This window comes from Maylandia zebra, linkage group LG19, assembly GCF_041146795.1.
Source record: "Maylandia zebra isolate NMK-2024a linkage group LG19, Mzebra_GT3a, whole genome shotgun sequence".
NCBI classification, from domain to species: domain Eukaryota; kingdom Metazoa; phylum Chordata; class Actinopteri; order Cichliformes; family Cichlidae; genus Maylandia; species Maylandia zebra.
The window spans coordinates 13,303,102-13,319,059 of NC_135185.1; the positions used below are offsets into that span (position 1 = coordinate 13,303,102).

Consider the following 15,958-nt stretch of genomic DNA (forward strand, 5'->3'; position numbering starts at 1 on the left):
TAATTAGGATTTTTTTTCCCCCATTCACAGGTAACTATAGTTATAAATAACTGAACCTCAAAGATTCAATTTAGATCTGTAATCAGCTTTTGTTGCCTGAGAATGCAAAACAAGTTTTTAGCCGCAGCCTAATTAATGTTCAAAACCTGCAGCTCCATAAATGAGGACAGAGCTTAAAATATTTCAATTCATCAAACACATTTAATCAATATTTCATATCTGTGAAAAATAACAAGTACTTACTCTGAATACTGAAGATCAAAAGTTTTAAAAACCTTTAAAATCTACCATGTCTAAAAAGCTATTTCTCATTTATTCATTAAAATTATTATTTTGTTTATCCACAAAATGTTACAGCTTTCAGTTTTATTGACAAATTAGCTTATCCAAGCTACATGTGAGATTGCACTGAAAGCCCTTTGTTCCAAATCTTTGTAACATTGGACAGGAAGTTTCTGTTTCAACCTTTGGGTATAAGCTTCCAAAAAGCCAAACCCACTTTAAAGCCAGAATTTGAGGAACAAGGAATCTTTCTAGCTCCATCCACCCATTTTCTAGTTTTCATATTCAGGGGAAAGGAAAAGTAGGGAACATCCCGTACATTATTCGAGAGGTTGTTAGTCCATTTCAGGCCAACAAGAAGCTGAAGTTCACCAAGAAAACCCACATAGGCTCATGGGAGGAAAAAATATCAATACACGCACGGCACGACTCCAGCTGCCCGGCAGGTTCAAGCACACAAACATCAGTATGCAAGCATGCTCACGTGGGAAAGGAAGCACCTTGATGTTCGGCAGATAATATTCAGCAACACAAACTAAGTCTCAGCCAGATGGTAATTTAATTTTTGCAATAACTGATTCATGAACCAAACCAAATCTGACCAGACGGTTAAGTCTTTATAAAAAAAATAAAAATTCTCAAGTGAATATGTGAACCAAATTGAAAATAGACAAAAAGTGTAGAAAATAATCAGAGGATTAAATCCTAATGACTGGCACAAGGAAATGCTAACCCTGGATGACAGGAATGCCTCCGACAAGTCAACCAACATGAGTTTTGAGACTTTAATATTAACGTGAACACGCAGAACCACGGTGTTTGAGGAAGTCGAGCTTTGTCTCAAACATTTATGTAAAGTTATTTTTCATTTTATCCATCTGCTCATTTTTCCTGATTATCTAAAGTTGGTTTATCCAGATGTTTTTCCCCAGCAATGGTATCTTTCTTATTAATGGTTTCTTATAAAATCTCTCCAGTGAGTTGTGGGTCTACCCTAGGATCTTCTCCCGGTTGGGGATGCCCCAAAGACGTGAAGAGAAAATGCACGAGAGGCATCTTGATTAGACTGTCCACAGCTGTCTCCTTTAGACATGAAGGAGCAACAGTTAAGCCCAAATCTCAAAAGGAAAAAACTCTTTTCAGCTGCTGTATTTGCAATCTGATTCTTTCATCATTACCACGTGTGAGGAGGGGGACTTAAATCAACTAGCAAACGAAAGCATTCACCTTCGGCTCAGCTGACGATCGGGTACAATGCAGCAGTAATGCTGACCCAACATTAATTTCTTGTTCCATTTAAGCTCCACCATTTCAATCACTTGTGAACAAGATCCTGAAATACTTAAATTCCCTTGCTTGGAGCAGCATCTTTTCCTCCCAGAGGGAGCAATCCACCTTTTTTTTGGCAGAGAACTGAAGTGTAGAGTTGGAGTTGCTGACTTTCATCTTAGCTCCTTCACAGCTCGAGTTTATGCCAGATGAAGTCAACAGAAGTACTTGAAAAAGTAAGAGTGCAATGCTGGGTGATTATTAATAAAGATTACAAAGAGTTGATATTACCCAAAACCCTCTTTTAAGAAAGTAGACAATTGCTCTTTTAAGTTTGTATTGTCCAATGAGGTTACTTGGCTGTGTGCCAGACCAATCATAGCTGACGTCTGTAGAGTGATTTCCCTGCATGTATTAATAATACAGCAGGCAGTCCTGCTATCTCCAAGCTTCCTTTCTAATGTGGAGATGACATTTGAGTTTACTTTAGCTGTGGTGGAAGAAGAACTTTCCAGACACTGATAACCTTGAAAAGCACCACAAACACACACACACATGCATAGTTGATACAAACACAGCCAGCAGCCAGAGTTCAACACACACACTTACCAGATGCCCTTTTTTGTGTAGATCAATCATATAATGCCTGAGACAGTCCTCCAGACTTGTACGTACAGTGCAAAATGTGGTGAAATATTTTTGAGTTAATCCACTCACAGCACTCCCCGGTGAATCATACTTTAGTTCCATCAGTTCCGTTTACCATTAACACACCCTCATCATGGACTCTATACATTTTCAGCCATGACTCATGTGTTTTGATTACCCGAGCTGACACCAGTCCTAATTCTCTCTCTGGCTACGAACCGATAAACTACATTCATCTGAACCTAGAGGTTGTGTTGTTAGCATATGAAATATTTACTTGGCTGAAAAATCAAATTAAAAGCTACGTTATGCATGAAAGTTCCCAAAAACACCCACATCACAGCAGTTCACACCATTTAACTGTAAGCAGCATGAAGAAAAACCAACTTAACAACTATTAGAAATATCTGGATCCGCGCAGCCTCGGCGACTCATCTGAAAACAAGAATATCTTTTTTTAAAAAGAAATGACTGAGCTGCGTGTGTGACAAGAACCCATGATGTTGACAAGTGTCACAATTACTACTATTGTCAAGGCGAGCACTTTCATCTGGATCCTTTAAAAGATCTTCGTATTTAAAAATCAGACAATTTAGAACAGAAGATGAAAAGCAAAACTCTGCTCTCTATTCAGCCCGTTCCCCTGTTTTTTTGAGGTCAATTAAAACTACCCTGGGGTTGTGTCAGCGGGGAAATGGCTGTGGCTGTACAACTTCAGTCACGCAAGAACGTGGAACTCTTTTAAAAAAACATGTTAATTTTAAAATCCGAGCAGAGAGCTGCAAGTTGCTGTTATTTATAACCAAGAGGAGAAGTCGATGGATAGAATTTTAGAATAGAATATTCTCATTTATTTGCAAACACATGCCACAGAGGAATCTGGCCCCGCTGCAAAAGAACAAACGCACATTTTAACTGGGATGGTATTTTTGCTCGCCCTTTTTTTGTAAACGATGCCAAAAACTGTGGCAGAGTTACCTCTCGTTTTCAAATACCAGCATGCAATTTGCCTGGCAACTTTGTAGTTTTTAAAAAAGAAAACAAAAGACAGATTAAAAATTTTAATGTGTATTTTTTCTCCCCAAAAATCCATTAAACACAGCCCAGAGATACAGCTGTACTGATGAGCATAATCCATCATTTTAAATGAGACAACTTTGGTAATTTCTCCTAACATGGCTTTAAATGCTGCTAATTACCACATTACTGGAACTATTTTCACTTCTTTCAATCAAGACGCAGTCTTACATAACGGTGAAACATTATGTTACTGCAAAACAAAGTCTCCGTAAATACCTCAGCACTGATTGTGTCCCTTTTTAGAGAGCTATATAGCAAAGTCATTCAGTTCATTCAGTTTATGGTGATAAATTAGATTCATATTCTCATGTCTGAACATGTTTTGAATGCATCTTTGATCACAGCAGGAGGTGATGATTCAGAGATGTTGGCTAAACCACAGTAAATACACAAGTGCTTCTAAAGTGTGAGTTTTCTTGAGCTGAACACTGTTTACTTCAAGGGTTACAGTTAAAGCAAGGACGAGAAAGGGGCTTTTTATATTTACTGTATGAGTACTTGAAAATAGAACAAGATTTTTTTGGGTATATGTAACATTGATGAGGTGAATTCCCAAGTTTGCGACGCACAACCCAAAGCTGTGATGCCAAGGCTGAGAGAAGCCTAATAACAAAATGCCAATGAACATTTCAGAGATCTCAAGCAACAACAAGCAGCAACCTCCGGGGCTGAAAAGTGAAGTCAACACCAGAGTGCCAGAAACTGCAGTTCCCTGAGTGGCCACTTAAGACTCGCTCCAAAGTGAATCGATCATGAGAGTACCGTGTTAAGCAGCCCAGCTTTGCAGCAGAAATTAACGTGGGTGACGGACTGGTTTTGGTCTCTACAGCAAATGTCTCCCCCTATATCGACTGGAAGAGTGGCTGAAATCCCCCTCTCTCCATCTCCACATGCCACCAGCTGTCAGCTCAGCTTCACCTCCACTAATTCAAGTCATTGAACCAGACCTCTCGATTGTAATTATGTAATCATGGCTGGCTGTAAAAGGGAGTCGATCCCTATAGACTCTGATGTTAAAATGCCCAACTTTACAGCATTAAAAAGCATGTTTACAGCCCGGTGCAAGAAATGATCTTGAGCTCTGGACAGTCCCAAAAGGGCTTGTAGTGCCACATTTATTTGGAGCATGTTTTGCATTGCATTGTCACGAGAATGTGCATGTATTAATTTGGTCATTTAAAAATGTCTAAAATGGTTTTATGCGCCAGTCTAATCTGCTAAGTCGCTTTTCCTCCAGTGTAACTGCAGCTACTGGAACACAGAACCGACAAGAATACCATTTCAATCCATCAAATTGATTTCATTTGGATCTGTGTCAAACAGCAGTGATTTCCATGTCTTCTTTATTAGGCAGCAAGCTTTAATGGATTCAGTTTAAAGTTTCATAGCAGTGCAGTATGTGCAGCTGTCATCTTAGAAGCAAAAGGCAGCACTGAATGCCACACAGTGATAAAATAATGAACTGGAATTAAAATGTTTATTTTACCACTCTGTGCACTTAATCACCCCATTAATGATCATTTCTTGTCCTTTTGCAACAGTGTTGCAATTTACTTTTATATTTTCTGCGTTCGTTGTAGATTTTAATCAACATTTGGTGTGTTTTTAGTGGAAGAAGACTCACATGATCTGTGAAACGCCCCTTTCAGATTGGTCAGTTGCTGCGGACACCACCCTGGGAGAAACCCTGGGTAAACTCAGAAAGTTGATCACCAGCGTTGTGTGACCTTTTATTTCTGATCAACTATTTTAGGGTAAGTGAATCCAGATAATGGAATCCTATTCTTGGTATGTTCAGTTAAGTTTTATTTATATAGCGCCAAATCACAGGAATAGTTGCCCCATGGAGCTTTATATTTATGTTGTAAGTAAGACCCAATAATAATACAGAGGATACCCTAACAATCAACCCCTTTAAGCAAGCAGTTGGCGACAGTGGGAAGGAAAAACTCCCTTTTAACAGGAAGAAACTCTGTGAGGGGCAGCCTTCTGTTATGACCATATGGGGATAATGGGAGAGAAAATTACACTGGAAGAGATTAATAATAACAACATGTGCAATGAGCTTCTTAATTTAGGCCCCTGGGCCCTATTTCAGGAAGCCGGTTTAGAAAACTCAGAGTGAAAAACGATACTCAGGGTGGGGTAACCCCGAACTGTCCAACTCGGAATATTCGGTTTCAGAAAGGCTGATAACAATTAGTTCAGTCAACGCGGAGTTGCTTTAACCCCAAGTTATGCGCGCGCACGAGGATACATAAAGCCCTGATTAGTGGAGCACAGATTACGCGAGTCACCATGGAGACGGAGGGAAAGAAGGCGAGGTCAATGTATTTTACAGCGCTTGAGGCCGAAATTCTGATGGCAGCATATGCCGATAACATGCAAATTCCACGGGAAAAAAGTAACACAGCCTCAGCTGCAAAAGAAAGGGAGCATGCATGGCAAAACATAGCCGACAGAGTCAATGCGTGAGTGTTAATTTAAACATTGATCTAGGGATTTCCACCCATTTAACACGTTATTTTATTATATTTTATTTTATTTTTTATTTTATACATTTTATTTTGTGATGTGAGCGCAGATGCAACCCAACAGGCCCCAAACGTTCCTGGCAGCAAGTAAAAATGAAATATAAAAATATAGTCCAACCAGGTAAGGTGTAATTGTATTATGAGCCATAGTGCTTGGTCTGTTTGTCCGATGTAAATCAATTGCAGTTAGAGGCTACATTAATTTCCCCTCTGTAAGCACTTATTGAAATTATCTGAGCACATTACAAGTACATATTTGCTTACTCTGTATGCTCAAATGTGACCCGTTATAGCCAACAGAAAAAAAGCGGAGGCCCGAAAAACAGGTGGAGGTCGTCCACCACCACCACTCACAGAGGCTGAGCAGTTGGCTTCCACATTTGTGATGATGTTGGCAGCATCACATATGATCTTCACAGTGCAGAGAACACAAATTAGCATCCATTACTATAATGAAATAATTTGTTAGTTTGAAATGCTACAGGGAACTATGTACCTGTACATTAATGCTGTGGAAAGACTTCCTGTTCACATAGTCTCCTTCATTTACTGAAGGAGCAATGATTGGAATGTGAGTACCATCTATACAGCCAATCACGCCTGGGAACCGTGAGAATAAATGTAAAATTTAAGTAGTAGTTCAAATATCACCACATCATGTATTAAGTTTCGTTCATCCTGATACCTGCAATTTTGTGGCATCCCTCTTTGATAAATCTTGTGGGTCTGTGACCGGGGAACACAAACGAGTACAGGAGACGTTTCAGTGCAACTGTAACATTCCTGACTGCCCGACAGACGGTAGCCTTGGAAACGTGCTCAGCGTCACCAATATTATACAGAAAGCTCCCGTTTGCAAAAAACCGAAGTGCAATACAAATAATATGTACAGAACTGAGAGAATGTCCGCGATGTGTCACATGGGCAATATTAGGCCTGAGGATGTTATTCAAATAAATTATAGATTGTGCTGAAAAACGGTAACGTTCACACAGGAAATCATCAGGAAATGATAAAATGTCCGAACGCACTCTAATCACTCTCTCCCGGCGGAGAGCTCTGCGGAGAATTTGGGCTTCAACATCTACTGGCTCTTCAAGGAAGGGGCACGCCATGTCCGACACTTCCTACAGTCAGGTTTCCGACAAAGAGGCGGGGACAGTCAGGGTTAGTTGAAGTAAACCTGCTAGGGGGCAGGTTAGCTTCACGGAGTGTGTCGTCATAGTAACTCGCTCAGAATTAATCTAAACTCGCTTTGTGAAACTGAAAACCCAGAGTTTTCGTTAACTCAGGGTATACTTACTCAGAGTTTGCACTAAACCGGCTTCCTGAAATAGGGCCCTGGTCAAAGCTAAATGAAGCACATTTCAAAAGTTGTTGTGTTAGGGTAAATGTATTATATTATTGGCTGCCAGGAGTGTTGTGGAGTGTGTTGCTAGGGAACCTGTATTAAATGTCACTCCTTCTTACTCGTAGTTCTAATCTGACACAAAATAATATAATTTGTCTGTGTTTAACAAATTCTAAACACTAATAATTGGACAAATTCACACTGCAGTGCTGTGCGCTAGCTAGCCAGGCAGCATAACAGCTGGAACGGGCTCCATTACTTCATTCAAGAACAGTAAGAAGAGACTGAGGAAAAAGAAAAGAGAGCAGAGTTTCATGAATAGAACCAAGAGAAAAGCCGTATCTGTTGTTCAGGAGGTTTTCTACTTTTGAAAAGTGAAACTTGTTTTGCTTCTGCAGCTTATGTGCTGGACTTGCACTGTGGGTGGCACTCGGGGAGCTTAGCACTTTGCCCTGTCCAGATAAAAAAATAAAATAAACAGCAGCAGCCAAAATCCTTACTTCACAAACCTTTGTGTGACAGTATATGCAATAAAAGAAAGGGAAGGGACCTGCAGGAAAGCAACTATCTGATGTCATCATTCAGTTGGTTGACACTTCTAAGTTTAAGCTTAGTTTGTGTAGGTAAAATGCTTGCATATTAAGTAAATCAGGCCTTCACTGTGTATCAGTATCTTAGAGGGTCAATAAGCTGTAGCCAGGATGGAGCCGCCTTCACATGAATAGAGCTCTCAGAAATGTGGAGTTGTATCTTCTGCAATCATCTTTGTTCAATCTTCCACTCGGAGTGCCTCCATGGGGAATCAGACCCACTTGATGCATTTCCTCTCTATTGTATATATATTGTTTGAAAAGGCTCCTCTCACGGAGCTTTACTGCTCAAACAGCACCACGGTCCAACTGTGTTAGATAGTACAGCCCCCCCCCCAAAATAAGAGCAACTGGTCTTCAGGTTTTTAAATTGTTGGTAATGAGAGTATAATTTATTCTTTTATCTTCATTAGTCATAAATAAAAACAGAGAGCTGCGCACAGATATGAAATGCATTGTAAACAAAGCAGTGAAAGTTTGGTTTGAGTGGAAAGTTTTCATGTTGCTACTGTGGGAGGAATAATCTAGGGTGAATGTATATTTTGAGGAACTAATGTAGGACTGTTTATATTACCATAATTCATTTATTTCCATTTCAAGGGCGACTCTCGGGCGCCCAGCTACTGTTTCTTTCGCTGCATTTTTTCAGTGCAGTTTGTCTCGAAGAGGTGAGTAAAATGTCCACGACAATCCGCCGTCAGCCGGTGAGGAGACGAGGTAGATTTCTTCGTATCTCGCTTGAAAATTAATGTGGAGGACATTAAAATGCATAAGTTTCCTGCCTTGAATCTAAATAAAAATGCTAATGAAACGCCGTGGGTATTAATAATGTGGAGGACGAGTTTCCTTTTATTTGCTAAAGAAACATTTCAAGACAAACAGTGACAGCCGCAACTTGTTTTTGATGTATCAGGATTTATGACACTTCATATCCTCTTGACATTTAAAAAATTAAAACGCAGTCTAATTAAAGCTTTAATTAACGCCTGACTTTGGACTAAGTTGAATAATGGAATATGGCTGTGCATGATGGTGTGTTATATATGTATCTTTGCACTTCCTACAGGGATTAATTATATGCTTAAAAAAAGGACTAATTTATGATATAACGCTGGAGTGTGCCCTTTGGCCCATCTCACAGTCCTCATGGGATCCTCATGTTCCTGCCATTAGCTCATATGCCATAAGGAGATTAACATTAAACCATGGACCCATCTGAGAGGAAAGGATCTACACGCAGTGTAACAATTTTGTATAGTCCTACTAAACAGAATATAAGGTGGAAATGACTGAAGCAGTCCTAGCAACACGTGCCACATGTTTGCATTCTCTCTCTAGGGTCATTAAATTATTGTATTCATTTTGAAGAGCCTGACTGCAGTGATAGGAGGAAAATTGAATATTGTTCTGGCAATGAAAGAGACTAAATATAACCTTTAAAAAAGAAAAGAGAGAAATAGAATTTCATTTTTTTTAAATATCAAGTCTGATTATTTTGTCTTTTCCAATTACCTGAGTAGCTCTGGGAAAATGAACAGTTAAAGAGAATGCATGTTTCATGCTCCAACAGGAGTGATTTGGTTAAAATATGATTGACTTCCTGAATACAAAAGCAGACTTTCACACTCCACTGGGGTATAATTAAGCTTCTGCAGTTCCTGCCAAGAGAAACCCTCGAGCGGGTGACCACAGGGGGTTGGAAATTTTATGTGACATGAATGCCACTTATTTTTTTTAGCTTTTAAAATGGGACAAGCCTGGGTTTGATTGTCTGATAATAACATTGTGTCACCCTCTTTTTAATCCCATTTGCACTGATCTCCGCTTTCGGTTGTCCTTGCAGCATTCCCCTTCTGTAAATGTTAATGTTGACCAGCAAGTCAATATCCTTAACGGTGAGTATAATCCTGTAAGGCTGTGTGTGCGTAATTATTCCATCACTGTCAATATTTTAACATCAATACTGTGTTTGTAAATGTGTTTGCATTGTGTCAACGGGGGAATCTGTTGTGGGGAGTCTGCGCATGAGAAACTGTAACACACAAAACACATGGCTCATTAAAGTCTGTTTTAATTACATTTAGAGCTGATGCAACCAGTGTACTGAAAGCTCCAACTTGCCAGTTCAAACTAAAGCATCTCAAGAGATGTGATACTAAATGAACTCTGAAAATGTGACTGTACTTGTTTTTATTGAACCAAAATAACTAAAAATACAGTAGTGCAAGAAGATCCAAGGTGTTTAGTACTGTGCAAAAGTTCTTTTAATTCCTTTATATTTTTCTTCCAAGAATCCAGACTTTCCTCTAAGTTGTTAAAGCCGTCTCCAGGTTTTCTGAATATATTTCAGGGGATTTTTCTTCACATTTCCTGCTTTTTCATTCATTTTCAATGTCATCCCTGTACATGAACATTTTCAGAGAAATTTTATTTTTTTAAACCACTTAACACTGACTTATGAATCATTCAGCCACAAAAAGCACCTTACTGAACCAATACTGTTTCTACTTATAAGGGGCAACCTGACAAAGCCAATTTTAGTACCTAATAAAAAAAAATTAGGCAAAAAACCCAAACATTTGTTTTTATTTCTTTAGTTGAATTTCCCCCAAAAATGCCAGTCATAACAACTAGAAACACATAAAAGTAGTACATTAGCACCATCATGATGATTCCTAAAGAGCCAAACATTTGGCATCTGTCAGCATGGTGTACCTTGTGTTGTTAAAAAATGATGTGGCAGGCCTAACAACAGTACCTCAGACAAACAGTATCTTAAAGCCAATTCCTTAAGAAACAGGAAAAACAACAACAAAGAGCTGGCGCAGGGCCTTTGAGATGCATCTGGTCCATTAGTTGATCCATCTGCTGAAATGTTCTCAAACTTTTTTTTTCTTAATTTTTTGGTTGTGATTGTTGGCGGATGGACAGGAGGAGGTCAGGAGAGAGGTATAACAGTGAGTGTCTATGGCCATCTGTAAAACTGTCTCTGTCATTGCAGCCAGTGATCTCACGGATTTTGCCATAATTAATTATGAAAGCAACATCAGATTTGGATCCACCATGGAATACCCCCGGGAACGCTGGTGAAAAATGATCTCAGAAACATTGCCAATCCAGTAAAACCATAAAAACACACAGTTGTCCTTTTGAAGCAGTGTGGGATCATTTTATCGACCAAGAACAGAGCAAAAGGCAGAAAACATCCAGAGGATTGTTTTGAATGCCCTTCATTCAGTCACTGCAATACTGCACTTGTGAAAAAGAAAAACGTCATCGAGACATTTCAGTGCATCAGATATCTCGTTGATGGTTTTCCTCCATGATCACAGTTAATGTTACTCCAGATCCACCACTGCAACAGACCAATCATGTTGCTGTGATGTCAAAGTTCTGTGACTTGCAGGTCAAAGGCAGATGTGCTTTGGCTTCATTTTCCAGTTCCAGAAACAACATCCAAAACATAGCTACACCAACATCATACACTGACGTCATGGTTCTCTATGGATTAAAAAATAAAGCCATGGTAAGGTGAAACGTCAGGTGGACGGCAGGTTGGTGCTGCATCAGCAACAATGCAGACATTATACAAGGCTCTTGAGGTGGAGACGCAGGTCGAGAGCTGAGTTGAAAAGTGAAGCTTTCATTTTTACCAGTCTGTTCCACTACTCACTTATAGTCGTAATAACAGAATGAATGTAAATGAGGTCACAAGCTCAAGGAGCCATGATGAGATTCTTCTGTAAGAATGCTGGGGTCGGGCTTAGTGGTAGGGTGAGAAACGCTGATATCAGAAGCGAGCCGCTCCAACTGCCTTTTTTCAACATGAAGAAGTGCTTCAGACATCTGGTTAAGATGCCTTCTGGGCAGGTGCATCCCTTCAAAAGGTTTTACAAGCATGCCCATCAGTGAGGGGATCCCGGGTAGACCCAGAACACACTGAGGAGGTTGGATTTCAGCTGGTCGGGGAATGGCTTGAGGTCTACCAGGAAGAATTGGAAAGTGCTAGGAAGAATGATTTTTTGGATTACTGTGCTTAGCTCATTTCCACTGTGACTCAACTTTGGATAAGTGGAAGGTAATTGATACATGGACATATGGCTACAACCCATAAACCAAACATTACGATTCACTAGAAAAACCCAAAACTTGGAAAACAGAAAACTGGCACAGCACGAGGGTGAGCATGACCGTTGTTTACTTAAGCATTCTGCATCATGAATTTATTCCCCTAGGATCAGTTTACGGACCGAATCTGATTAAGACTCTGTGGCTCTATTAAAATTAAATCAGGAATGGTTTGAACTTTTCTAGATTTTCGCTAAACTTTCTGACCACAGTTCATTTGTTATGAAGTCAAAACGGCACAAAAACTATCCAGTAATTATGAATTTTGGCACATCTTAGTGATGGGTTCATCAATAAGCTGCTGAAACACAGTCCAGAATCCAGGCAAAGGCAGAGAATTATGTAGGAAGAGTTACATTTTTCAAGTGTTCACCACACAAATATACTGCTTGAACTAAGTCGGGGATGGAGTCTCTCCCAGCGTGCAGAGGCAGGAAAACACCCTGCCTGCCAATCACAGCACTAATATACCGTGACATACAATTCAAACATGGCAAAACTAATGCACACACACACACACTGTAGGCAGAGAGCTGCTTGTATTTGGACAGGAGGACTCAGTTTACTGTATCCACTGACTCTTCAAACACCTTCAGACAATTCAATACAAACCTGAATTATTCCTTACTTTTGCTACACCCTGGTTTACGCAAGTCTTCACAGTAATCACGTCTCAGATGCTTCATCATTAGGGGGCATCAAATATTTGTTGATATGCACCCAGCGTGCTATGGGAATAACAAAGGGAAAAAATAGGAGAGGTGTGCCTTCCCAGCACTTTCATCTAATTTATCAGTGATTGCCAATCACCCAGATAGATTCAGGGCATCTCCGTGTTTGAAAAACCCAAATTTTATGATTGCGGTTTCATGTTTAACATTCCCTTTGATGGAAGATTGAGTAAAAACCCCCTTAAAACAACATAATCCAAATATATATGACATAAATTGGGGAGGGGGGAGTAAAAACGGGAAATATGGTAAAGCACTTTGGATGCAAACTCGAATCCGTCTCTGGAATCTTCCAAGCAGCCTAACTGCATATAATAAAGCATCTATAATTAACACATTTTGGCATTAATTCAAGCCAGATTACCCTGATATTTGAAACTGCTGAAGGACATGCCAAACTACATTTTGTTAATTCCAGGCACAATTAAGTCCATGCTTACCAGCCTGAAACTTTACATTACACTGTCATAAACACGAGTTGTGGAATGGGAGATTCTCTTGCAATTTGCAACTGTTTACTTGTGCTTACTGTATAATCTTAGCCATTACTCAGTGGTAAATGGAGAGTGGAAGTGTGTGGAAACTGAACGCACTCTAAATAGAGTTAAGCTCAAGACTTGTGTGTCCCCAGAGGCTCAGATATCCAGTATTTAATGGCTTTGTGAAAGCAAGGCAGTGGCTTCAATTGAATTAAAGGTGCTGGACGCCCAGCGAAGGCGACAAAAGGACAAATGTAGGTAAAGATGTGCCAGAAGCTGTCCTTTTAAATGAACCAAGAACTTAAAACTTTACAGCAAGGTATCCATGGAAACATGTTTACTGACACATATGAAAAATCAACTGTGGATGCAAGTGGTGATATATAATTTTAACCCTATTTCTGAAGACAGTGCTTGGTTAAGTAATATGTCCTGCAGCCTATGATGGACTTTTCTTTACAGAGCTGACTCACAGAATATGAAAGTCTGGTAAAAGGTCAGGTCATCTGTTTTCTTGCTAAAGTAGCCTAAACATGATATCCTGCTAAATATGAAGCCCTGAAGGAAGCTCGGTGAACTCACGACAAAAGATGGTGATAATAATAATAATAATAATTATAACAATAATAATAATAATAGCTGTATTACAACTGGGGTTCGAGAGCGCTATAACGGAAACAATTAGCAGTCACTTATTTAAACTTATTTTGTTGTCATCTCAAATCGTGAACACTGGTTTGTTTGTTTTTTATTATTGTTACTGTAAAGAGTTAAATTAAATGTGAAAAATAATATCAAGCTATAAGAGCTAAGCTGCTTAGTGCACCTGCAACATAAATGCTACAACCTATCAAATCATACCGGATAATCATTTAACCAAACGCGCCGTTTCATCATAGAGAAGAAACTACGTACCAGACTTAATTTAGGAATTAGCCAATGTAATGATTACGCGCTCGTTTGTTCAATTACACTGTTCAAATAATGTAATAAACAGCAATAAGACATTAGTATAGTCTTTTGCTGGATTCGGCTAATGCAACAATAAATAATACATAAAATAGCCATGTTTCCATAGATATTGTTCTTAAACCTGTAGCACTTGGATACCAGCAGCTCATGCCTAATCATTTATCGTTATATGACCAGCAAAACGCCATCTAGAAAAGTTGAACGTTTGTTTGTTTTTTAAGTAAGAGAGCGATAGTTTTCTAGATGTATGCCGAACTGTACAGCTATTCATGACGCTTTGGAAACGATTGACACCTGAACGCGAGCCTGTGCAGCGTCAAGCAGTTAAAAGCAAAGAAGCATAAATAGTATAATTTTAACGGAAGCTTGGAGCTGCCTTCCACATGAGCGGACGAACTGCCCGAGTGCTCTTTCGGAGTGCCCTAACACGGAAACTGCAAACTGCTGTTAGATTTCAGTCATTCACAGGGAATGACTGAAAGATTTCAGTCATTCCCTGTGAATGACTGAAAGGGTTTACTTGCCGAAGTTGGAACCGGGAGGCTGGCGGGTCGCTCGATCAGCTCAGGTTGCTGTTTCCCGGTAACATTCATCTCCCGTACAACCGCTTTCTCTGTCCGCTCACTTCGACGAGAGTTTCTCAAGTCATTTATCCAGCCGCTGAAGGGAAGTGTTATTCACCGGCGTCCCGCTTACCCACGAAGACAGAAGGAGAAAGCATGCCTGAAAAGCTCGGGGGTTCTTCGAAAAAGGAAAAACAGGAAAACAGCCGTGCGTATCCTGAGATGACCACGATGGTGCCCGCTGCAGGGACGAACTAGGAGCGCCCGTCGCTGCTCGTTTCTCCCCGGCTCAGCCCCAACTGTCAGCACACAGCGGCTCCTCTGCTTCTTCTGCTGCTGCTGCTGCTCCTCATCAGTCTGCATGACTCCCCACCTGCTGCCTGTCCTCCTATTAACCATTCCTGCGTCAAACCACAGCACATTAACCCGTTCACTGATGCTGGAGTCCTGGAGGCATTTTAATCAGCAGAAATCACGGATGCATATTTATCATAATTAGCGCTCGGATCCTCTAATGATGGGCTATATTGCAATCAACAACATTTATGTTCACTAAACAGCAACATTGTCCTTGAACTTTGCGGCCAGGTGAAGGCTCCCCGACTGTGTGAGCACGGTAATTGTTAATGGATACTGGCACAAATTAATTTCTGTGGCATCCTCAAAGCCGCGCTTGAGGGAAAGAAGGCTCATCTTCCTGATGGAGGGTGATGGGTCAGAGAAGGGCTTTTTTTTTTTTTAAGTCAATCTTATCACCGGCTCCTCAGAGCTGGCCTCAGGGATCCAGCCAATGCGGCCTGACTCATGTTGGATTTCAGTGGTATAGACAGCTTTATACACAGAATATGATACCTCTTCTAATAACCATCTTTCTTTTTTCCAGGAGAAATAGAGGTTAAAAATAGACTCACAACTATCTAAGGGCACACAATACCTGAGAGAGGGTTTCATTCTGTGTGGTTACAGCCCTATAATCAGTGACAGACTTTTGTTTTGTATTTTTTTATGTTCCGGATTAGAGCGCTAATGTGGATCTGGGAGAGTAACAATGACGAAGCGCCCCATTGCAATATATTACAGCCTAGCACTTTCATCAGAGTATGAAAAGGTATCATCAGAGGACTGGGAGAGGTGCAATTGTTAGGGAAGCTACTTCAGCTTCATACTTCAATGGCTGGCTTCCCACTCAGCATCCTGCAAAATCTGATGTTTTATGGCTGTTATGGATTTGGGGAGGAGAAAAAAAAAATCTGCTTTCCAACTTATTACTGCTACTGCAAATACAGCAGGCCTTGTGGAGTTGAGTGTGCAGCCTTGAGTTTCAGGTAAAC

General features: G+C 40.2%; 1 protein-coding gene across 1 annotated transcript in view; it reads right to left on the minus strand.

Moving 5' to 3' along the window:
• Positions 1 to 14,987, minus strand: part of sntg2 (syntrophin, gamma 2) — a 103,841-nt gene extending 88,854 nt beyond the window's left edge. The window contains exon 1 of the mRNA XM_004559341.3: positions 14,589 to 14,987. Coding sequence (XP_004559398.2) covers positions 14,589 to 14,657 — 69 coding nt within the window. The 5' untranslated portion in view covers positions 14,658 to 14,987. The remainder of the gene's footprint in view (positions 1 to 14,588) is intronic.
• Positions 14,988 to 15,958: the final 971 nt, after the last annotated feature.